The 25,503-nt window shown below is 43.9% G+C and overlaps 1 protein-coding gene across 2 annotated transcripts in view; it reads left to right on the top strand.

Moving 5' to 3' along the window:
* crim1 (cysteine rich transmembrane BMP regulator 1 (chordin-like)) overlaps positions 1-25,503 on the top strand; it is a 212,727-nt gene that overhangs the window by 164,403 nt on the left and 22,821 nt on the right. For both annotated transcript variants that reach the window (XM_055639319.1, XM_055639318.1), the window contains exons 8-11: positions 2,877-3,005; positions 11,598-11,754; positions 15,689-15,810; positions 23,197-23,394. In XM_055639319.1, coding sequence (XP_055495294.1) covers positions 2,877-3,005; positions 11,598-11,754; positions 15,689-15,810; positions 23,197-23,394 — 606 coding nt within the window. The remainder of the gene's footprint in view (positions 1-2,876; positions 3,006-11,597; positions 11,755-15,688; positions 15,811-23,196; positions 23,395-25,503) is intronic.

The following is a 25,503-nucleotide window of genomic DNA, read 5'->3' as shown; positions in this document are numbered from 1 at the left end:
TGCCATTATTGTATCTATCACCATCACTGGCAGCACGTTCCGGGCACTCATGACCCTCCATGTTAAAAAAACTTGCCCCACGCACCTTTAAACTTTGCCCCTTTCACTTTAAAGTTATACCCTCTAGTGTTTGATATTTCCATCTTGGAAATATGTTCTGATTGTCTACCTTAACTATGCAAACCAAAGACAGAAGAAATTAGTTTAACTTACCATCACATTAGGTATGAACTTTGTGGGCTGAAGATCTGTTCCTGTGTTGTACTGTTCTATGTAATAGACACATACTGTACATCAGGAGAGGGGCTATTCGTCCCATCCAGCCTGTTCCGTAGAGAGTTAGATCTTAACTGACCAGTAACTTAACTCCAGGTGAATCTTTCAAAGTATAAGAACACCTTCATCAGTGTTCAGAGCATGAATTGTTTAAGCAGACTAATATACGTGTAACATTGTAACATAAGCATCTTGAATGTCCTGATATTGGTTATGTAGGCAATCTGCATGGAATTAATTCTCAAATTATGAAATAATCAGCGAGCAATGCTTTGGCCTCCATTATAGCTCTTGGATCTGACTCTCCCAATATATTCTTGGCTGGTCTCCCAGCTTCACTTTCCAAATCCCCTTCACTTATAGGCTTGGCGACTTGCCTTGGTCACTGGTTGGGCAAGGCCTTCATGTTGAAATTCTTATTGCTATTTTCCGACCCCTCCCCAATCTTTTAACTGCCTCTGGCTTCACACCCTCAGAAGTCCTGGCACCTTTTCAGTTCTTGCTCAGACAAAATTGTAATTACTCCATCAATGGTAACCATACCGGGAGCTCCACTTTCCTCCTGTTAAATGCTCCTTTAGTTGAATTTAGATACACAGCATGTAAACAGGCCTTTTGGCTCAGCAATTCCATGCTGATCATCAATCACCCATTCATACTCTATTTGATCCCAATTTCTCATCCACAATTTATAGGAACAATTTACAGAGGCCAACTGTCCGGCAAACCCGCACGTCTTGGGGATATGGGGGCAAACTGGAGCACCCAGAGGAAATCCATGCGGTCATAGAAAATTGTGCAAACTCCTCACAGGGAGAATTGCAAAACTAATTCTTCAACCATCTTCCCTGCTGTGCCTCGATTTTGATCACTATCAAATTTTGTGAAATAACATTAGAATGAAGAGTGACACGAAATGCTGGAGTAAAGGGCCTGTTCCATGAGCATGCGACTCCATGCGGCAAGCACGACCTAATGTGGTCGCTTGAGCCGTACGGCCTCGCGGGCTGGTCCCACTTTGATTGCCGGAGCCGTATGGAGTTGTGCGGAGCTGGTCCCGACATCACGCGGGGTTCCGAAAAACTGACCGAGTTTAAAAATTCCGCGCAGCAACGGCCTGCCGGCCCGCAGCCGCCTCGACGCTGTGTCACTCACTCGACCTGCTCCGTGCGGCTCCCGCTTCTGGTTTGCCGCATGCCGTACGGTTCAAGCGACCACGTTAGGTCGCGCTTGCCGCATGCAGACGCATGCTGGTGGGACCGGCCCTTTAGGTCGCGTTTGCCGCATGCAGATCGCATGCTCATGGGACAGGCCCTTCTCAGCAGGTCAGGCAGCATTCTGGAGAAAACAAATAGGTGACATTTCGGGTCGGAACCCTTCTTCAGACTGACTGAATGAAGTCTTCAGGTGACTTCAGGTGGCTTTCTACAACTTGCAAACACCCTGACCAGAGAGGGATATATTATGTAGTTGAAGTCAGGTTTGGAAGGTGCTGTCGGAGTGTATTTTGTAGACAATATACACTGCAGCCAATCTGCCTGATGGAGAAAAGAATCACTGCTTTGTCCTGGATGGCATTAAGCTTCTTGAGTTTTGGACTTGGACTCATCCAGTCAAAGTAGGAGCAGTCTATCACAATCCTGAATTGTGTCTTATAAATCAAGGAAAGGCTTCAGAATGTCAGGAGGTGAGTCGCTCTCTGCAGGATACCCAGCCTCTGTCACAATCTTGTACCCACAGTATTCATTTGGCTGATCAATTAAGTCCCCGAATGATACTCCATAAGATGCCGACACGATCCCCTGTTTACGATTCTCTGCCCACCTTCTTGTACATGCTGCTGCAGAGAAAAATAATGTGCACATTTCCAGGGAGATGTCTGGTGAGTGAAAATGGCATTAGATTTAAATGATAAAATTAATTGAACACGCTGATTAAGGAAATCTTTTTTCCAGTCAAGGAGACATCTTTGACCTGAAACATTAACTATGTTTCTCTTCCCACCAGTGCGACCTGACCCGCTGAGTATTTCCAGTATTTTCTGGTTTTATTCCAAGCATGAAATGTTACCCAGTTAGCTGAGGTGCGTTGATGTGTAATTAAAATTATAAAAGGCTTTCACGGGCACAATGCTATTCACTTGGAATGTGGCCGGGTGCGACATGCAGTGAATTATTATTGAAGTGGAGTGGCTTTACAGGCAATTCCAATAGCTATTCTGAAAGAAACAGCCCAACAACTGGCCGTGCGATGATAAACCTATAGTCTGTTCGGCTGGATAGTGTTGGTTCAGTCAAGGCAGTGGCAGACATCATAACTTCTTAAGTAGTGTCATAGGAGCATTTTAGCATCCACTTGATCCATTGGAACAGATGGTGCACAGCACCTTAGACAATGGACAGTACATCAGATAGTTGAGCACCAAGGAAGTGCTGTGTAGTTTGAATGATCTGCTCAGGTTATGGCTAGGGACACACTCTGGCAACTTTCTGATGCCAGAGTGTGTATGTTGCCAAGCAAAATGAAAGAAGGGAATGGTGTGTTCGGCTGATCTTCTGTAACACCTCTCACTCTCCTCCCTTCCTCCTTTGCTTCTGCAGAGCCGACGTATATCACCATCGGGCCGCCAGTCTGCGAGCTGCTGATCAACTGCACACTGACAGAGAGGGATTGCATCTACGGCTTCAAGCTAGATAGCAGTGGATGCCGCGTGTGCCAGTGCAAAACCAGTGAGTACACCATCTAATTCTGTACATCACCTATCAGCTGGCACATAGCACAGTATGTGTGTGTGTGTGCGCTTCTATGTGTGTGTGTGTGAGATTGATCATGTGTGAGTGTGCTGGTGGGTGGTGTGTCTATGCAACTGAATGTGTTTGTGACCATGTGTACACATGCACATGTGTATCCATGCCTGTGCACATGTATGTACTACTGGAGTGTGTGCCTGTGCAGATGTGTTTGTGCATATGCATGTGTATGTGTGTTGTGTGTAGACGCAGGTTGTCTGTGTGCATGCATTCGAGTTTGTGTGACGATATTGCCACAGATGGTAAACAATCTGCGTTGCCACCTGAATCTATTAACAGGCTTATAAATAGGAATTGCAATAGCACTCTGTGTATGATCGCTAACGATTTGTGAAGCAAATGATTCACAAGTTGGTAAGAGCAGCCAAACAAGTGGAAAATATATCATTTATTGCAGTTTGCCACATATTCAGCTCATGAGGCTTTTGTTATGGGGTATCAGACAGGGAGTAAGAATTTCTTTGTAGACAGAGTAAGTGAAGTGAACCGCTGTTGTTGTGACACTTCAACATTGTGGTCTTGTGCCAGGGAAATGCCTCTGTGTTCATTTGCCTGGTGTTGCTTCACATTCAAATGAGAGCAACTGTGAAGTGAAGTGATATCTCACTTCATGGCACTCGATGCTCAGTATCTTTTAAGTTTTAAAGGGGAAAAAGGAAAAGTTAGGCTTTCCTTTCATGTGCTTATACACTTTGATACAGTATATATTCTGGATAGCTGAGCCCAAGCATGGCAATAGCAGGTAACATCCCCAGATGTGTGAAGTCTTAGGATTTACATTCCCAATCGGTAGTGTGGTTTCTGACACTGCCAGAACTTTTTGAAGTTGGGGAAAGAAATTGCATTTTACAATCTCAGGACATCTCCAAATGCCTTCCAGTCAACAAAGGAACTTATTTCAATGTGCAGTTGCTGTTGTCAGCTTTCCCATCAGGCTTTAGCCGGCTTTTTAATTGGCCGTAGAACATCAGCCTATGGAGGGAGACTTTCCAAAGCAGGGAAATTCTAAAATTCTACATTCTAAAATAACACCTCGCCTAAGTTTAACAATCCTTTTAAAGATTAATGAGGAAGCAAGGTCTAAAAAAACACATTGTTTCTGTCGAAGCTTCCATTTCTAAAATGGCTCAGTGAGATTTTCAAGTGAGTAACTGATTCACATTAAACCGTGAAACTCCCAGTTTCAATGACCAATTGATGTTTGAGCTGGTTGTTACCAGTTGTGGCAGGTGATCATAACATCCTTGTGCCATAGAGGAAATGACAAACAAAAATAGACACAAAATGCTGGAGTAACTCAGCGGGACAGGCAACATCTCTGGAGAGAAGGAATGGGTGACGTTTCGGGTCTGAAGAAGGGTCTCTGCCCAAAACATCACCCATTTCTTCTCTCCAGAGATGCTGCCTGTCCTGCTGTTACTCCAGCATTTTGTGTCTATCTTCGATTTAAACCAGCATCTGCAGTTCCTTCCAACACAAAAGATAAACAAAGCCAGGTGTAGCAAAAAGTCACAGTTCCCCCAATGCTGAAGAAGGGTCTCGATCCGAAACGTCACCAATTCCTTCTCTCCAGATATGCTGCCTGTCCCGCTAAGTTACTCCAGCATTTTGTGCCTGCCTATGGATGTTGGTTAGGAATACAATTGACGCGAGCTCCCTGTGGTCAAATAGCTTGTCACAATTGTGGTCTGTCTGCCACAGATGAGGTAGGAAAGGGCATTTATTTCCCCACAAAGGAAGCCAGCAGTGTGTTCCATGCATAAATGCACTGCCACAACTCGCCAACACTACTTCAGCAGTGCTTCCCAAACTTAGGACTTCCACCACGCAGAAAGAACAGCAGGCACGACAGCAGCAAGTTCCTCTTCACAGTGTTGTTGGGTAGGGAGGATTTATTTCGAAGTGACACCTCACCTTGATTTGGAAATTAACTCGACCTCTCCAATCGTACTCTGTGAGCACCGTGGTCAGGATGGCACGGTGGCGCAGCGGTAGAGTTGCTGTCTTACAGCGCTAGGGACCCAGTTTCGATTCTGAACACAGGTGCTTGTCGGTAAGGAGTTTGTACGTCCTCCTCGTGACCTGTGTGGGTTTTCTCCAGGATCTCCAAAGACGTACAGTTTTGTAGGTTAATTGGCTTGGTAGAATTGTTAATTGACCCTAATGTGTGTAGGATATAACCATATAACAATTACAGCACGGAAACAGGCCATCTCGACCCTTCTAGTCCGTGCCGAACACATAATCTCCCCTAGTCCCATATACCTGCGCTCAGACCATAACCCTCCATTCCCTTCCCATCCATATAACTATCCAATTTATTTTTAAATGATAAAAACGAACCTGCCTCCACCACCTTCACTGGAAGCTCATTCCACACAGCTACCACTCTCTGAGTAATGAAGTTCCCCCTCATGTTACCCCTAAACTTCAGTCCCTTCATTCTCATGTCATGTCCCCTTGTTTGAATCTTCCCTACTCTCAGTGGGAAAAGCTTTTCCACGTCAACTATGTCTATCCCTCTCATCATTTTAAAAACCTCTATCAAGTCCCCCCTTAACCTTCTGCGCTCCAAAGAATAAAGCCCTAACTTGTTCAACCTTTCTCTGTAACTTAGTTGCTGAAACCCAGGCAACATTCTAGTAAATCTCCTCTGTACTCTCTCTATTTTGTTGACATCCTTCCTATAATTAGGCGACCAAAACTGTACACCATACTCCAGAATTGGCCTCACCAATGCCTTGTACAATTTTAACATTACATCCCAACTTCTATATTCAATGCTCTGATTTATAAAGGCCAGCACACCAAAAGCTTTCTTTACCACCCTATCTACATGAGATTCCACTTTCAGGGAACTGTGCACAGTTATTCCCAGATCCCTCTGTTCACCTACATTCTTCAATTCCCTACCATTTACCATGTACGTCCTATTTTGATTTGTCCTGCCAAGATGTAGCACCTCACACTTATCAGCATTAAACTCCATCTGCCATCTTTCAGCCCACTCTTCCAACTGGCATAAATCTCTCTGTAGACTTTGAAACTCTACTTCATTACCCGCAACCCCACCTATCTTAGTATCATCTGCATACTTACTAATCCAATTTACCACACCATCATCCAGATCATTGATGTACATGACAAACAACAGTGGACCCAACACAGATCCCTGTGGCACCCCACTCGTCACTGGCCTCCAACCTGACAAACAACCATCCACCATTACTCTCTGGCATCTCCCATTCAGCCACTGTTGAATCCATCTTGCTACTCCACCATTAATACCCAACCATTGAACCTTCTTAACCAACCTTCCATGAGGAACCTTGTCAAAGGCCTTACTGAAGTCCATATACACAACATCCACTGCGTTACCCTCATCAATTTCCCGTGTAACATCTTCAAAAAATTCAAGAAGATTAGTTAAACAAGACCTTCCAGGCACAAATCCATGTTGACTGTTCCTAATCAATGTGTTAATGTGCGGGGATCGCTGTTCGGCGCGGACTCGAAGGGCCGAAGGGCCTGTTTCCGCGCTGTATCCCTAAACTAAACTAAAGGACCAATTCAAGAAAGTGTGTCACTACCATTTTGTCAAGTTGAGGAGATAGGCCAGCATAGAGCAGCCATGAACATATTGAATGGTATGGTAGGCTTGAGGGGCCTGGTGGCCTCCACCCTCTCGTATTATCTTGAGTTATTGAAGAACAGTTGTGGATGAAGCAATAAATGTCGCAGTGCCTGCAATCCATGAGTGAATTTTAGAAAAGGAGGAAAAATGTGAAAATTGCATTGAAGCTCTCACCTGTAGACTTTAAATATATGCCAGAATCACCTCCATAAACATATCCAGGGAGTAGCTCTCAGTCATTAAATGTTTCATGAACTTACACGTCTTAAAAGGCATGAGGTAAATTTTATAGAGAAATGCGTACCAATGTTGAATATCCTCCCTCTTTGTCAGCTATGTTTCCTTTGTCTTGTTTAGTGCTATCTGTCTTTACGGTTGGCAATGCATATCCAGTATTTCTCAGGCTGTGTCTAACCCAGGCCCAGAATGTTTTGTTCAGAAACCAATAAAAATTCCATTCACCACATTTCATGGAATTCCTACAATACATTTTGTTAATTATCCTGCTGGAAGGACTTTAAGAGCTGATTCATTATGAGGACAGTGAGCACCCTGAAGCAATCAACGGTGTGTTATTTGTATTTTACATTTTTAACATAGTTAATGAATATCTCCACGTGTGCCTTTATTTGCAACCTCCGAATATCAGAAAGCTTCAGAGGGTTAAGAAATAAGTACGGTAAATCAGAGCATCACCATTGTGATAGGATCAGGGCCATGGAAGGAAAAGACTTTGAAAATGTTTTGAGACTGCAGAGGTTGGAATCTGGAACAAGAAACGTTCTGATGGAGGAACTCAGCAGGTCAAGCAGAATCGATGACAGCATTGTGCAGAGAAATGGATGGTTTTGACTCAAAACGTCGATCATTCCTTTCCACCGATGGGTGCTGCTGAGTTTCTCCTGCAAAGTGTTTGTTACTTATTTTTTTAAATGTGGGCTTGATGACCTGGTATGAATGTGCTGCTGATGGCAAACCATCTCTTTGAACTGCTGATATACTTGTAATGATGGAGTTCCCATGGTGATGTTAGAAAGGAAAGCTTGATGTGCGCGACTCAGATGTGGTGATCTGCCATCAATTTGCACCTCTTGTGCCTCTTGTATGTTTGTTGATATAGTTTATTTGTTTGACGAATGCCAATCCATGGAGCCAAGCAACTAAAGCAGGGAGTTCCAACAAACCTGCAGAAGCTAGAAATCCAAAATAAAAACAGAAAATGCTGGAAAAACTCAGCAGGCCAGCCCTCATCCGTGAAAAGAGAAATATAGCTAACATTGTAGTGGTCACACAATCTGTGCTTGAATCCTCCAACATAGAGGAGAAACCAAACACAGATTACAGTACACTAGATTGGAAGAAGTGCAAATGAAACACTGTTTCACCTGGAAAGACTGTTTGGGTCCCTGGTGAGAAAGGAAGAAATGTTTGACCATTCCTGCCCCATCCCTGAGCTTGGTGATGGGAGAGCTCCCGGCAGTATGGAAGTGTTCCAAAAAGAGCTGGAAAGAACACCTTGGCAAAAATTGGCTACACCCAATTATTGGCCTTTGTAAGCCTCTGAAGGAGAACCCACCTTAAGCTTGTCAACTCAACCCCATGGGACAGGTAGAGACACAGAGTCATACTGCAGAGAAACAGGTTCTTCAGCCCACCACATCCATGCTGACCTTTTTGCCCATCTATATGAATCCCATTTGCCCATATCCATATCCTTCTGTTAGTTGTAGAAACAAGGAACTGCAAAGGTTGGTTTTATCACAAAAAAAAGACACAAAGTGCTGGAGTAACTCAGCAGGTCATGCCACAACTCTGGAGAACATGAATAGGTGATGTTTTTGGTCAGGACCATTCTTACCTTCTCCTTTACCTTCACTCAAAGCCTCCAGCATTCCTTCCAGGTGAGACAGAGGTTCATGTGCACCTCCTCTAACCTCAATTACAGCATCTGGTGTTCCCGACATGGCCTCCTGTACATTGGCGAGAACAAGGGTACACTCAGTAACCGTTTCGCTGAGCACTTGCGCTCGGTCCACCAGGCGTACCAGTTTACCCAGTTGCTAGCAATTTAAACTTCTGTTCCCATGCCCATAGTGACCTTTCTGTCCTGGGCCTCCTTCATTGTCAGAGTGAGGTCATACACAAACTGGAGGAAAAGCACCTTATATTCTGCTTACAATCCAACGATATGACTTTTGAATTCTCCGATTATAGATACCGCTAACAAACCACCCGCCCTCCCAATCTCCTTTCTCCTCCACATCCCCGTTCTTCCTCACCCCCCACCGTGCGCCACCTGTACGCATTTCCTTCTCCCATCTTCCTTCACCTACATTCCTTCCTCTGGCTACACAACTTTTCACACTTCTTTGTAAGTCTATCCTTTGTTCAACCATCTGCCTATGAGAAACCCCGATCGCCTGTGTTCACCTAATACTTGCCATGCTTTGTCCTGCCCCTCTTCTCTCCCAGCTTTATTCCCTCCCACCCATCCCTATAATCGTTCCCAAGAAGGATCCTGACCCGAAACATCACCTATCCAAGTTCTCCAGAGATGCTGGTCTGACCTGCTGAGTTAATCCAGCACTTTGTTTCCTTTTGCACCTTGTCTATTTAAGAGACTGTCTAAAAGCCTTGTCTGTTTATGAGTCTGTCTAAAACCTCTTAAGCGTAACGTTTGTATCTCACTCCACCATCTTCCTGATGGTATAAACCACTTTATGTGCAAAAGACTAACCTCGCACATTCCCTGTAAATCTCCTTCCTTTGACCCTTAATACCCTTACCATGACGGAAAGGTTTTGTCTTTCCATCCTAACTAGATCTCTCATAATCTTTCCAGCTACTCTCAGGTCACCCCTCAGCCTACTTCACTCTAGGGAAAACAAGCCCAGCCCATTCCGTCTCTCCTCATGACTAAAGTCCTCCAATCCAAGCAATATCTTAGTGAATCTCATCTGTACTTTGGCCTTCTGACAGTATGGCAACCACACTTCTAGTTTGTCCTAACCAATGTTTTGTAAGGTTGCTACACAAACATCCCAACTCTTATTGGCCACAAGGAATGTGTTCTTCACTTTCCATAAAAGCCAGCAAGTTATGGACAGGGATTTTAGATAGAAGATCGGCCATGTTTGAATGGATTGAGCTCGAAAGAGACTCCGCCTGACCAGGTCGGGAGCTCCATAGAGGGCACCACAACTGGAGGCCGGCAGCAAGGAGTTTGAATTAGCCATTGTATGATGCTTAATATACTGTATCTGGTAGACAGTGCATAATGCAGCCAATGCCATAGAGTCATACAGCATGGAAACAGCCCCTTCATCCATGCTGACCAAGATACCCCATTACGCCAGTCCCACCTGCCTATGTTTGGTCCATATCCCTCTAACCTTTCCCCATCATAAGAAAATTCAAATGGAAATCATCATATATATTAAAGCACAAAGGCATACCCATATTTATTTTTATTTTCATTTAAATGACGTGGGCCTGCATTTATTGCCTAATGTCACATGCCTTTGAGAAGGTAGTGGTGAACCATCATGGTCCTTCTGGTAAAGGTACTCCTTCAGTGCAGAGAGTTCTGGGATTTAGAAACAACAGCAATGAAGGAACAGCAGTGTATTTTCAATTGAGGGCAGGAGATTGAACTTGGTGATAAAAGTACCCCTATGCCAATGTGGTGCCAGAGATCACAAGTATTGTTCCAAAGTTGCTCTTGGCAGGGTCTACCCTGGAGTGATTGCTCTGTGGCTTTCCCGCATGGTGAGATTTGGACTAAACTACTGGTGGGCCAGGGAAGGGACGGGGATGGGAGGTGTATGAAAGAGAAAGCAAAGGAATTAAATATTTGCTATTGCAATTTGAGGAAATGAAACAGAGGTGTTATATCCATGAAAGATTCCAGGCTTACAGTATAATTGAAAAAGAGCAGTCAGTTCTCCTAAGGTCATGGACAACATTCTTCTCAGCCCACGCCAGCAAATAAAATGATCCGGACCTGTGTTAATTGTTACTTCTGGGAATTTTCTGAATCAAATTAGCTGTCAGCTTTGCCTATAAAAACAGAATTTGCTGGAAATTCTCAGCAGGTCAGGCAGTATTCCTGGGAATGGAAACAGTTCATGTTTCAGAGTGAATTGAATCCTGCCCTCTCTCTAGATTTTGTATATGATCTGCTATGTATTTCCAGCATTAATGTATTTATTTCATCTTTCCTATGTGGGCTGTGGCATTGGCTTTGGCATAAAATGTGTTACAAAATTACAACTTTCTTAAGTCCCAATGGCTGGGAGGTAGAGAAGAGAGACATAAAGCAAGACACACGCAGACTTCCTAAGATGAGCAGGCCAACTTTAGATTACAGAGGGAAATAGAGTTTACGTTTCAGATCTGGTGAAAGGCCATTGATCTAAAATGTTAACTCTTCTTCTCTTTCCACAGATTCTACCTGACCTTCTAAGCTATTCCAGCATTCTCAGGTTTCACAGAGGCTGGAGGCAGAAGAGACTACAGATGCTGGAATGTTGAGTAATAACAAAGTGCTGGAGGAATTCAGCAGGTCAGGCAGCATCTGTGTCGGGAATGAACAGCTCAGGAGAAGGGTCCCAACCCAAAACATAATCTGTCCGTTCCCTTCCCAGATGTTGCCTGACCCACTGAGTTGCCTCCTGTGCTTTAGTCACGGAGGTTCTGGTAATTATACTAAAAGTCAAAATTGATTCCTTCAAGGCAACATTAACTGCCTCTCATTGGCCACGAAGGGCTTTGGTTCTCCCCAAGGTTATAAATGACTCGATACAAATGCAATCATTTCCTTTCAATAGCATCTGATCTGTGAGCTTGTGTTTAATCTCGTTTTGTTTTAATTGCAGGAGAGGAGCTTTGTACGGGCCTGATCTCAGGCTGTGGTTTGGACTGTCCATTTGGCCTGCAGACTGATGTACACGGCTGCGAAATCTGCCAGTGTCGGGCACGACCAAAGAAGTGCAAGCCCGTTGTGTGTGACAAGTACTGCCCATTCGGATACACGTATGTGCTTTCTTACTGATATGACCTTGCATTTCCCAATACTGACACAGTGAAATAAGAGAGATATCAAGGCACTGGCTGGGGTGAGTGAGTAAGGTTGGCAGCATTGTTTCAGATCCAGGATTATTTTTCTTTCCGTTGAGGATGATCAGTACTAATTTGCAAAGTGTCATATATTAGAGCTGATGCTCGCTTGACTTTTTTTGTGAGTTATCGTCCATCTCTTAATGTCTTTCATATCTTTGTGCACATGACAGACAATTTAATTACTCCTCGAGCCTGCTCTGTAATAGATATCTCATGTTTTTTGGAAGTCAGTATCAAATATGCATCTAAAGGACTCATTTTCATGAATCAAACACGGTGTTAGTTTAGGATGTCATAGAGTCCTACAGTATGGATATAGGCTCTTCGGCCCAACTTGCCCACGCTGACCAACATGACCCACCTGCCTGCGTTTGCCCATATCCTTCTAAACGGCCTGTCCCACTTACGCGACCTTTACAGGCGACTGCCGGCACCCGTGATAGGTCGCCGAAATTTTCAACATGTTGAAAATTCAGCGGTGACCAGAGAGACGCTACGACTCTTTGGAGACATCTCACAACCATAGGAAATCTCTCACGACCATATTGGCTGTATGGTCATGAGTGGTCTCCTATGGTCGTGAGAGGTCTCCAAAGAGCCGTAGCGTCTTTCTGGTCGCTGCTGAATTTGCAACATGTTGAAAATTTCGGCGACCTAAGCTTATTCTTTCTATGTGCCTGTCTAAATGTTTCTTAGACTCTTAGTAAAAATGCATTAAACTGAAAAGAATGCAAAAAGGATTTCAAGGATGGTACAAGGCCTGGAGGTTTTGAGTCATAAGGAGAAGCCAATAGGCTGGGTCTTTTTTTCCCTGCAGCGTAGGAGGCTGAGGGGTGACCTTAAGAAATGATGAGTGGCATAGATAAGGTGAACAGCAATAGTCTTTTACACCGAATAAAGGATTCTTCTCAAATCCCAGGGAGTTAAACTCCAGGGCGGTCACGACTACGGGTGTTGTCTGTACGGAATTTGTACGTTCTCTCCGTGACCTCCATGGGTTTTCTACGAGATCTTCAGTTTCCTCTCAACTCCAGACGTACAGGTTTATAGGTTAATTGGCTTGGTAAATGTAAAAATTGTCCCTAGTGGGTGTAGGATAATGTTAATGTGCGGGGATCGCTGGTCGGCACGGACCCGGTGAGCGTACCATTTGAGGAAATTTAAAGGCTGCCATACCTATCTCCCAGCTGCCAAACTGCAGACTTCCTGAAGGATTTTTTTTTTTGCTGTATTTCAATACAAACTTATTCTGGCATTTTAGTATTTTAGTCCGCATGGACAAGTTGGGCCAAAAAGTGAGATTCTGTGCTGCATTACTATGACTCTATCAGCCTCATGGTTTTACATAGAGTAAAAAAAAAGTAGAATGTGCATTATTCGTCATTGTGCTTCGGAAACTGTTTACCTGTAATAAGCAGGTAGAATAAACATATTTCTCGATGACACAGGAGGAGGCCATTCGGTCCATTGAGCCTGTGCCAGCTCTCCATCTCCCTAGTTTTTTCCTGTAACCTCTCTTACATGCACACCAACTCCACCATGAAGCACCTACCATCCACGCACACTCAGGGTAATTTACAGTAACCAATGAACCCACCAGCCAGCATGGCTTTGGGATACATGAGGATACAGTGCACCAGGGAGAAACCCCACACAAGCAGAGGGAGCACAAGCTAACTGCACACACCAGAGGCTTGGATTGAACTCAGGTCACTGAAGTGGAGAGGCAGCAGTTATACCTGCAGTGTCACCTTGGCTGCAGCAAGATTAATTTAATCATTAAACGTAAAAATGAAAGCAACAGCAACAAGGTTAGGCCATTCAGTCCCTCGTGCCTGCTCTGCATTTGAGTACGATCATGGCTCATCTTTTACCTCAGTGCCCTTTTCCTTCCTTCCCAATATCCCAATATCCCTTCCTTCCCTGAACATCTGTCCTGCAGTTATCATTAACAGCTTGCTCCCAGGTGTTGCTAACAGGCACCTGGTTATATTTTTTTGCCTTGTGTTGTTGTGCCCCTGGTACTGAGCACACTGCAGTGATGAAACCAAGGGCTTGCTTGGGTCTAGAAAAATCAGCAGAATACCATGTGGTGCTTTTATTCACTGAACCATCACACAGACATTTCTTTATTTTCAATGAGGCAAAAGCAAGCAGAAGAGTTTAGCAGACATCTCTGTTATCAGCACTCAGATCATGAACCATGCCTAAGCTGGGAAATTATTTAATAATAAAAGATAGGATCTCAATGTGGTCATGAATGCCTGTGATTTAGGGAGGTCAAGATTGGCAGATACATGCACAACAGGCTGAGGCAAACTCAGTCGTGTTACCCAGGCTCTCAAAAGAGAAATATTTACCACAAGATAGTTGTTTTCAAGAATGGCATTTTGGCAGGCTCTTCAAACATTGATGCCATTGCAGAGAAACCCACATCAGCCCTTCCCCAATCTCAAGGTGCACATTTTTACTCTGCTCGGCTCCAATCAGGGAATGGAACCCTCAATGACCTTTCCTTCCCAGGGCAGGTACAAGAGATGAAGCTGCCTTTGAAAGGCCACTGAGCTCAGTTATGTGTGTGTGTGAGAGCGAGAGAGGGGGGGGGGGACTGGAAAGCACACACATTCATGCAGCACACACAGGCGCGCACACACATGTGCATGCGCACAAACATACACGAATGCATGCATATACACACACATACATATTCATGCCACATGCGCACAGACACACATGCGTGCACACACACAACACTACAGTCACTGGAGTATTATTCTTTACTAATCTCAGCTGAAGTTATTCCAGCTCGTCCACACCAATACTTGCAACAATGCTAATAACAGGCAATCTAATTCTCTCTTCAACATAATCATCATTAATAATCTTTCTCAAATGTAATAACTAAATTCCTATCTTTCTCTACGTTGGTAATATTTTATGTACTCCCCTGTTTAAAATCCCAGCCATCTGTACCTCTTCCAGATCTCAACCATTCTGAAAATAAGTGATCCAGTTATAATATTTCTTCTCATCAAGGGAAATGTTCAAAACTAGGACCAATTTTTTGAAAGGGTAGGAAAGTAGCTAGAGAATCATTGGCCTGAAGATGTGAATTGGTCTGAAGAAGGGATTCGATCTGAAACATCGCCTATCCATGTCCTCCAGAGTTGCTGTCTGACCTGCTGAGTTACGACAGCACTTTGTGTTATGATCTAAAGTAATTGTTGGAGGAAGCACAAGTGGATTTTATATGCAGTGGGTTAATGCACTGTGATACACAAGTCAATCCAAATTCAATGGTACCAAATTCAATGGTGCCTTCCAAAAGGAGCTAGGAAACATGCTGGGTTGTTGATAAAGGAAGTTGGATTAATTGTAGAAATAGCTGACGTGGAAGAATGGGCTGAATGCCCTGCTTCTATGTGGTAGGACTCCACCATTCCTTCTTCTTAGTTTATTGGCCTTTGCTCATCACCTCCTCACTGAGATAGGCAACTGGGTTTGAACAGACTAGGTTCAGATATCATTAATGATGGGCAAAAAATGCTGGTTTACCAATAACACCCACATCCCAAAAATCAAAAGAAAATTCCTGCACGTGTGATACTCGATCATGAGACCTTTTGTTACCTCAATCTTCAGCCTTTGAATTGGAAAATCAAGGCTACAGCAAGCTGTAATGCAAAATCCAAGTGGGTTGGGTCTGACATTCTAACCGTGGGTTTGAAAATTTGAAAGCAATTTGCTGGACTGCAGATCCTTTCTGGGGAAGTATATTCATCACGTTTTACAGGCTGGATATGATAGTTTGGGAATTCATTCGCCATTATCTTTTTTTTCAAAACAGAAAGAACAAACATGGCTGTGATATCTGTCGCTGCAAGAAGTGCCCTGACCGCCCGTGTGACAAGTATTGTCCAATGGGATTCGAGCAGGACGTATATGGCTGCCTTATCTGCAAATGCAGAGGTAGGGGAGCAAATTGCTTTTACCTGGTGTATTGAGCTGTTATTGCACTGGTCCTAGGGAAGGAGACAATAATTGCCATGGGAATCCCATTTTTCTGAGGCCGAAGGAAAATTGCAGTGTCGACTCTGGTGTTAATTAAGATCGTCATCTTCAGCAAAGGCACCTTTCCTGGAAGGGGTTTGATTGTATCCAGCTCCCTCAAGGAAAGTGGAGAGTGTAAGCTAATCACTCACACTGCATATGTACCATTTACATAGTGCAGACTGCCTTTCAGGAAGACATTGGCGTGCAGGTAAGTGAAACAATTGAGAATTCCATTGAGAGGTTACATGCTGACAGTATTTTTTTATTTTGTATTAGTAGATTGATTGTGTGAGTAAAAAGCCATTGCTGCTGAATCCTAACTCAACAGCTAATATGCCAGAGGCCGGTGAGGTAATAGTCACTCAGACTCTGGCAACCATTGTAAGCTAAACAACTTTCAGCTTCTTGTTTTCAGATCCCATCACCTCCCTATATCAGTTACCTTCTGCCTTCTGAGATTACTGTGACTCTTTTTCTGTCCTCTACAACACACCTGATTTTTAATTGCTCCAGCATTGTCAGCCAAACAATGGCTTAATGCTTTAGAATTTTCTCCCTGAAGTTCCCTGATTTCCCACCCCACTCTCTGCCTTTAAGACATTCCTTAAAACCTCTTTCCTGGACTGTGAATTGGGAACATGGAGCAAGCCCTTTGAGCTTGCTTCATCATTCACTACAATCTTTGATGATCCTCTACCGCAATACTATATTTCTGCTCTGTCCCGATACCATATAATACCTCCTGTGTCCAGGTCACTTAACCTTATGCGACTCAGTGTCAGATTTTGGTTGATTACACCTTGGTACATTTTACAGATTCAAGATGCCTCTTCAATAGAAGTTGTTGTGAGTCAGGGCAGTGAGGAGAGACCAAATACCTGATGCTACGAGAGTGTAGCAAGAGGCAGTCACATCAACTGTGTTTAGTGCCAATTTTGATTAATCCCCAAAATGTTCTCTAAACCTCCGTGGAATAGACAAATTGCAAACATGTGGTCATGCCAGCCCTGCGAGCTAATTCTGCCGCAAGGTCTTTGACAGTCACCCGGATGTTTTTCATTTAATTGTTGCACATTAGCTCGAAGCCTTCCCTGCTGCAGAGCAAGGATGAGAAGTGTTCACTGTGCATGATGATTCCTGTTTTATTTGCACCATGCCAAGTAAAATTTAATTTTAAACATCTGCTGTTGAGCCTCGCTCTCCGAAACCCCTCCTGAGGCAGGAATAAGTACCCAAGCAGATGTGTTTACATTCCCTTCCACGTTAAAGGAAGATTTAATAGTTTCTACGTTTCTTTGGATTTTGTCAGACATGCTGATTTAGATTGATAGGAAAGGGTCCTTCAATAAGCTAGGGTACTGTGCGGACATAGGACTTGGTCTCTGGAACTGATTCACTACGTTGCTGAGAACTATATTCTGCACTGTACCTTCCCCTTTGTTCTATCTATTGTACTTGAGTTTGACTTGATTGTATTCATGAATAGTATTATCTGATCTGGTAGGATAGCAGCAAAACAAAACTTTTCATTACACAAGTGAAAATAATAAATCTAAAACTAACTTGACAGCAGATGACGCATGGTTTGTGTTTGGCAAATATTCTAATCAAGGTTCACATTTATTTGTCACATGCACCAATTAAGGTACAGTGAAATGAGGTACCATGCAGCCATACAATTAAAAAGAACACAATACACAATAGAATTTAACATAAACATCCACCACAGCATTCTTCACTGTGATGGAAGGCAATAAAGTCCTCCTCCTTTGTTCTCCCGTGGTCGGGGGCCTTGAACCTCCGCAGTCGCCGCTACGGACGGCCCAATGTGCAAGCCTTCTCGTCGGGATGATCAAAACTCCGACGTCAGGACAGATCGAACTCTGCGGCTTGGATCGCCCGAATCGGCCACTTCCTTACCACAGACCGCGGCTTCAGGATGTTATAGGCCGCAGGCCGGTGGTCGGAGCTCTTCTCCTGAGGATCCCCGGCAAGGGATCGGCTTGCACTGCGATGGTAAAGTCCACTTTACCATCTAGTCCACTAAGATTTTAAGTATTTGTATTAGCGAGTGCCTATCCAGACGATCTTAAAGGAGAATATTTCAGAATGCCCTTGACCTCCAATTGGCCTCAAGGTATGTGGGGAGTAATTGCCCTCTAATTAATCACAGGATGTGGCTGAAGAATATTTAGCCTCCAACTGATTTCAAGATGAGCCTACTCTCAGCAATTAGACATTGAGGTTAAAGGGACAACCATTCCAAGAGCAGAAGGCAGGGACAAACCTAGCACTCACAGAGAGTTATTAGAGAGAGAAGGGTGAGGCTGTGGAAAGGAATGTATAGTTTAAAAGGAAAAGATCTGTGACAGAGTGAAGGCAGGAGTGATTGAATGAATGAAGTGTGGCTGGTGCGAGGTAAAAGGACACTTGATGTCCTCTGTCTCTTGATGAAGGAGTCTGAGCTGAGGCAGTAGCAGTTGAAGGCACAAGTGGGCCAAGGGATTGGAGAATGTTCGGTGCTGGTGGAGATGCAGTCATTTTGAAGAGAGTCTGTGCCTAGAGGGGAAGTGGGAGCGGGTAAAGAGAAATATGATGGAAGAAAGAAGGCATCACAGTGTCTCCCTGTGCATGACCCAATTCCAGTGTCTCCAAGGAACCTCCCAGCACTCCACTTTTAATCACCACTTTGAATCACTTGGAACTCTACTGCAAATCAGAAATTATTTAGGTCACTCTCTAAAAACAACAGAATATTTAAATTAAATTATTTGGAATGTTGTCATACAAAGTACTAAATTGTGCTTTTGGAAGTGAGCTACTGGACCGTTCTACTTCTCTCTGGGGAAGGGGAACTTCCAGCTCTCAATCGTTATCTGGGTGATTCATAAAGGGGCAGTATTGGACTCGATACCCCTAATGATCAAATAAGATTCAGCGTTAGGTCTCACACTGGGACCTGGTCAACTAGGCGTACCTGTGAACCATAACTAATAGATATAGGGCTAAGCCATTTGGCCCTTTAGTCCCATCCCTCCTTCATTCAAAACTTCTGCAATATCTCCATGTCCTGCCTCGTCTCCATGGATGAAGCACAGGTGTTCGGCGAAAATGGTCGCTGTGTCTCTCTGATGTACAGGAAGCCACATTGGGAACACCGGATGCAGTAGATGAAGTTAGAGGAGGTACACGTGAACCTCTGTCTCACCTGGAAGGATTGATCCCAGAGACTGGGACTATGTTCTCAATTTTACAGTAAGAGTTAAGTACCATTGATTAATTTATTGCTTACCCTTTTGTCTCATTGGAGGATTTGTGTGTGTGTGTGTTCATTCTTGCCCCATGTTGAATATGTGAAGCACAATTTCTCAAATGACAACATGAAGCCCGTCAAACCGTTAAAACAGAAAGGGAGAGTGAGGAAATGTGTATGGCAGCCAAATGTTCCGATGCATCAGTTCAGCACAATTAACACATGGGATTTTGGACTGAGCTGTTTTGTCGAGCAATTGTTTACGGTAACTGCAGATTCCCATCCTAGCACCTGGGTTAGCAGCAGAGCCACTCATCCAGCACAGAGATTAAACCCGCAATGGCTGTCAGCAGATCGATAGGTGTGAGGAGTCTCAATAGTGTGGTGCAGAAGAGGTATTGGTTTATTAATGTCAGTGCAAAAATATTGTTTGTGTGCTTTGCAGTCAAATCATGTAATACATGAGTACAATTAAGCCATACACAAGTACAAGAGGTCGTGCAAAAAGAAGTATACCAGTGACTGAAGTATAATGTTACAGCATAAGAGCATTACAATTATTGAGAAAGTGCAGATTTTTTTTTTAAAGTGCATGGTCTGCAATGTGGTAGGTTGGGATACATTAAAAATATGAAGGCAATGTGGGGAATATTAACCACCTAAAACCAATGAAATTGGGTCAGGAGAGAGGTGATGTTGTTGAAGATACAAGCAGGACCCCAGTATATCTGGAACACACAGAAGAGACAAATGAAAGGAGGATCCTTTTTATCAAGGTTTCTGATTATCCACTTATTGGGAAAGAGGAAAGGGAGCGTTGAGAGATACCTGGAGCTCTGTGGGAAACACATTTCTCTGAGTCCAAAGGTCAGAGGTCAGGGCTCCCCTCCAGAAAGATGCTGACACATCAGTGAACTACTGAAGGAACACAGTGCTGTCAATGTCCTTTTATGGATGAGGGGGAAAAAGGTGCTGCAGGAACTAAACGGGCCAGTCAACATCTGTGGAGGGAATGGACAGACGATGTTTCAGGCAGGATCCTCTTTCAAACTGATGGAGTGGGCGGAAGAAAGCTAGGAAAATGAATAGTATCAGCAGTCTCTTGTGTCTCCTTTTATGGATGTGTCACTATATCCAATCTACTATGCTGGATGGATGTGAATGATCTCTTTGAAGGAGAACAGAAGAGGTATCACTCCTGTCCATCACTCAATATCACAAAGACAGATTATGCAGTCTTTAATACGTTGCTGCTGTTAGATCTGGCTGTGTGCAACTTTACAGAAGCGGCTACGCTTATAGAGCTTCTCATTGCCGATAAAATATTAGAGATTTGAACAGAGAAAGTCAGAGGAGGAGGAGGCCATTTGAACCTGCTCCATCCGTCATCATGGTTGTGACTGATTCTTCTCCTCAGCACCATTTTCCCATGCTATCCCCATATCCCTTGATGTCTTCATTTCTGGAACATTATTGATCTCTGTTCTGCAACCTCTACAGTCCTCCAAGGTGGGATCTCCTTAGATTCTCAAGTTTAGGGTTATTATTGTCACATGTACTAAGGTACAGTGCAAAGTTTTGATTTGCATGCTAGCCAAACAGATCAGATACATCATACATAGAAACAATCAGTTCAAACTCAAGTACAATAGATAGAGCAAAGGTGCAAGATACAGAGTACAGAATATAATTCACAGCATTGTAGCACTTCGGTTCCTTACACAAAGTCGAATGTCCTCAATGTGATAGAGGGGAATCGAACAGTGCCCGAGTTTATGGAAGAATCAGTCAGAAGTATGATAACAGGGAAGAAATTGTTCCCGAGTCTGGTGGAGCACACTTTCAAGCTTCTGCACCTTCTACCAAATGGGATCAGGGAGAAGAAAGAATGACCAGTTTGGGACAAGTCTTTGATATATTGGTTGCTTTTCAAAGACAGCATAAAGTGTAGATGGAGTCAATGGTGGGAAGCCTGGTCTGTTTGATGGACTAGGCTACATCTGCAACCCTCTGCAATTTCTTGTGGTCTTGGGCAGAGCTGTTCCCAAACCCAACTGTGTTGCAACCCAAAAGTATGTTTTCTATGGTGCATCTAATGAAGTTTGTAAGAGTCACTGGAGACATGGTGAATTTCGTCAGTCTCCTCGAGAAGTAGGGGCATTGATGTGCCTACTCAGCTGTCACATCAATGTGGTTGGTCCACGACAGATCATTGGTGATATTAACCCAATGGAGCTCTCGACCATTTCCACAACCGCACCATTGATACTGATTGGGGCATGTACTCCACCATGCTTCCATCATGCTTCCTGAATTCAATGACTGGCTCCTCCCTGCCCTTCAAACCCTGGAATAAAGTTATAAGTTTCAATGCGATCTTGTATTCTAGGAATACCCTAAGGTTGTAAAATACACTATGTTAATACTTTAATTTAGTTATTTTCTAGAATCATAGAGAGATACAGTACGGAAACAGACCCATCAATCCATGGAGTCCACACTGACCATCAATTACCCCATTACACTATTCCTACTTAACCATATAACAATTACAGCACGGAAACAGGCCATCTTGACCCTTCTAGTCTGTGCCGAACACATATTCTCCCCTAGTCCCATATACCTGCGCCCAGACCATTACCTTCCATTCCCTTCCCGTCCATATAACTATCCAATTTATTTTTAAATGATAAAAACGAACCTGCCTCCACCACCTTCACTGGAAGCTCATTCCACACAGCCACCACTCTCTGAGTAAAGAAGTTCCCACTCATGTTACCCCTAAACTTCAGTCCCTTAATTCTCAAGTCATGTCCCCTTGTTTGAATCTTCCCTACTCTCAGTGGGAAAAGCTTTTCCACGTCAACTCTGTCTATCCCTCTCATCATTTTAAAAACCTCTATCAAGTCCCCCCTTAACCTTCTGCGCTACAAAGAATAAAGCCCTAACTTGTTCAACCTTTCTCTGTAACTTAGTTGCTGAAACCCAGGCAACATTCTAGTAAATCTCCTCTGTACTCTCTCTATTTTGTTGACTTTAATCTCCTTTTTTATTCTCCCCACATTCTTATTAACTCCCTCAGGATCCACCATTCCTTACACACTAGGGGCAACTAACCAATCAATGCGCATGTCTGTTGGACACGGGTGGACACCGGAACACCTTATCATTTCTTAGGTGTCCACAGGATGTGGGCATCGTTGACATGGCTGGTGTTTACTACCCATCCCTACTTGAATGGCATGCCAGACCATTTGGAGTGAAACAATTTGGCGAGTCACGTGTCATATTCGGACAAAGGCAGCAGTCTTCCTTCCCAGGAAGCAATAAGGAACCTCTTGATTTTAATGCCAAGCCATTGTTTTAATGGTCACTATAGTTGAGCATAACCTTTTAATCCCAGATTTATTTTACTGTTCAAATGTAAGTTGCTCAGTTACCAAGTGGGATTCAAACTCAGGTCAGAAGAGATTCACCAGTATATTCCCTGGGCTAATGGGCTTGAATTATAGAGAGGTTGTATAGCCTGGTATTTTTTCCTTTGTGGCGTAGGATGCTGAGGGGTGACCTTATTGAGATGTACAAGATTATGAGGGGATGGATAAAGTGAATGCTCAGGTTTTTTTCCTCAGAGCGGAGGACTCCAAAATTGGAGGATTCAGGCTTGAGATGAGAAAGAGAGACCTTAGAGGAAATGTTTTCACTAGTCGGTATTTGAAATGAGCTGCCAGAGTAAGCAATAGAAATGGATACTACTATGACTTTCACATGGCGTTTGATACATGGGTTTATGGGCCAAATGCTGCCAAATGTGAAAAACGCAGTATGGCAACTTGGTCGGCATGGACAAGGTGTGCCAAATGGGCCTGTTCCCGTACTGTCACTAGGTGTACAGCCAAATCATTAATGTCCAGGTCTCTGGAAGCAAAGGACCTACACACGTTCCTGTGTAAAACTCCACAGCAACATTGCTGTAAATTGCTGCATGCTTGGAGGGAGAAATTGTACCCCCCTTCTTCCAGAGGCTGACTCTCATTCTTTCCCTCCAGAGATACCCACCACCATGAAGGCCAGCTCCTGCCTGAGCATGGACGGCCGTCGACACGAGAGCGGTGAGAGCTGGCACGATGGCTGCCGGGAGTGTTACTGCAACAGCGGGCGTGAGATGTGCGCGCTCATCACCTGCTCTGTGCCCAACTGTGGAAACCCAGCCATTCGCCCGGGACAGTGCTGCCCAACGTGTCCAGGTAAGAAACACTCAAACCAACACCAGTCTGGGCAACAGCACAGGAGGGGAAATTCATTGTTGGAATAATGGGCATCACTGAGAAAGCTGCCATCTTCTTACGTATCCCTAATTGTTCCCCGAATGAAGGGGCAATTCAGAGTCGGCCGTATTGTTGGGAGTGGAATCAATTATGGCTCAACAGATAGAGATGGCGGGTTTCCTCTCCTGAAAGGTATTTCTGAACCACACGTGTGTTCACAAAATTCTCGTTTTCTTGGCCACCGTTACTGATCTCAATTCCAAATTTCCGAATTCAGAAACTTGCATCATCAATCCATTCCGTAGTGCGGGAAGAGGTACCATGTCACAGGATGCTGGCTCTGAAAAGAGCTGTCCACAGCTCAGTGAAGGGACGGATTTCCTACGTTTAGGGGAATTTTATTCGATGGTAATAAGACACTCTGCCTTTTAGATGTGCACTGAATTTAAAGTGAGAGTGAGACCAAGCACAGACAGTACAGAATAATTTTAGATGATCCTGTGCCATGGTGGATCCCCAATGGATTTTGAGCTGTGGATTGAATCGGGCCTTGAATCTCATTCAAATTATCACTGTTAGCATTTTACCAATGGAACACTGCACTAAACAATAAGTGCGTAAACACCTCACGCTGTACTGGATTTAAACTGGCAGAACTATGAACACGTGGTGTAGGAGCAAGCTTTTTAGCTCCTTGAGTTGCTCCATCATTCAACAAAAACATGGCCGATCTAATTCTCAATTTTGTGTGAAACTTATCCACTTTAATCTCTCAAGCTTTTGCTTAGTAAGTATCTATCTACCTCTGCCTTAAAAATATTCAACCAAGACACTGCTTCCACCGCCCTTTGAGGAAGACAGTGAAAAGTCTCAGAATACAAATTATCTCTGTTAAATGGGTGAATTCTTGCTTTTAAGCTGTAATCTAGTTCTAGATGATTGACCCACAGAGAACACATCCTCTCCCTGTCTACTGCATTTAGACTTGTAGATTGACTTACAGAAGACTTGCATTCATGTGAAAGCTGGCATCAAATCTAGCCTCCCTATAACCAGAGGTCGTCATACACTGGGCCTGCAAGTCTGCTTAATTTAGTTTAGAGATACAGCGTGGAAATTGGCCCTTCGACCTACCGAGTACAAGCTGACCAGTGATCCCTGCACATTAACACTATCCTATGCACATTAGGGACAACTTAAAATTATACCAAGGTAATTAAACTACAACCTGCACGTCTTTGGAGTGTGGGAAGAAACCGGAGCTGTCGGAGAAAACTAATGCAGGCCACGGGGAGAACGTAGAAACTCCATAAACAAGCACCCTTGGTCAGGATTGAACCCAGGTCTCTGGCGCTGTAAGGCAGCAAATCTACTGCTGCGCCTCTGTGCTGGAATGGAGGAGCCTAAATTCAGTACAAACTTATTTCCAAAGTTTCACTGGAATGGGGAATGTTTAGAGAAAAATAAGTATTAAGATGCAGAGAAGGGGGGAGAGTAAGTAAGGACAAAAGGGAAGTCTGCGATGGGATGTAATGCAGGAGAGGTTAAATGACTAAAAGGAAAACAATCGCATGTGAACGGACAAGGTGAAAGGAAAGGAAATCCTGGGCCATTGTAAATGGAGCAGCAGCATTATTACTGGGAATAATGAGCGGCTGAGCTTAGAAAGTTGAACTTGGGTTTAAGAGGGCTGGAAAGTGGAACTTTGTGTTTAAGAGGAACTGAAGGTGAAGAGAGGTGTTGTTGCAACTCCTTATGTTCCATCTCGGGGACTTGCAACCCAAAGACATGAACATTGAATTCACCTGCACATCCTCTCTATCCTTTCCCTCTCCCCCTATCTGCCCTGGTCCTCTCACATGTCTTGGGTTCATACAGCGTGCAAACAGGCCCTTCGAACCAACATGCCCCATCTGCACTAGTCCCACCTACCTGCGTTTGACCCATATCCAGTCAGTGTGGAGTTTCCACATTGTCCCTGTGATCATGTTGGCATCCTTTGGTTCTTCCCAGTTTCCTCCCACACCCCAAAGACGTGGGTAAGTTAATTGGTCACTTTAAATTGTCCTTAGTTTATAGGTGAATGGT

The sequence above is a fragment of the Leucoraja erinacea genome, chromosome 8 (assembly GCF_028641065.1).
Source record: "Leucoraja erinacea ecotype New England chromosome 8, Leri_hhj_1, whole genome shotgun sequence".
Lineage (NCBI taxonomy): Eukaryota > Metazoa > Chordata > Chondrichthyes > Rajiformes > Rajidae > Leucoraja > Leucoraja erinaceus.
Note: the sequence above shows the minus strand (reverse complement) of the source record. Positions and strands in the feature narration are given on the sequence as shown.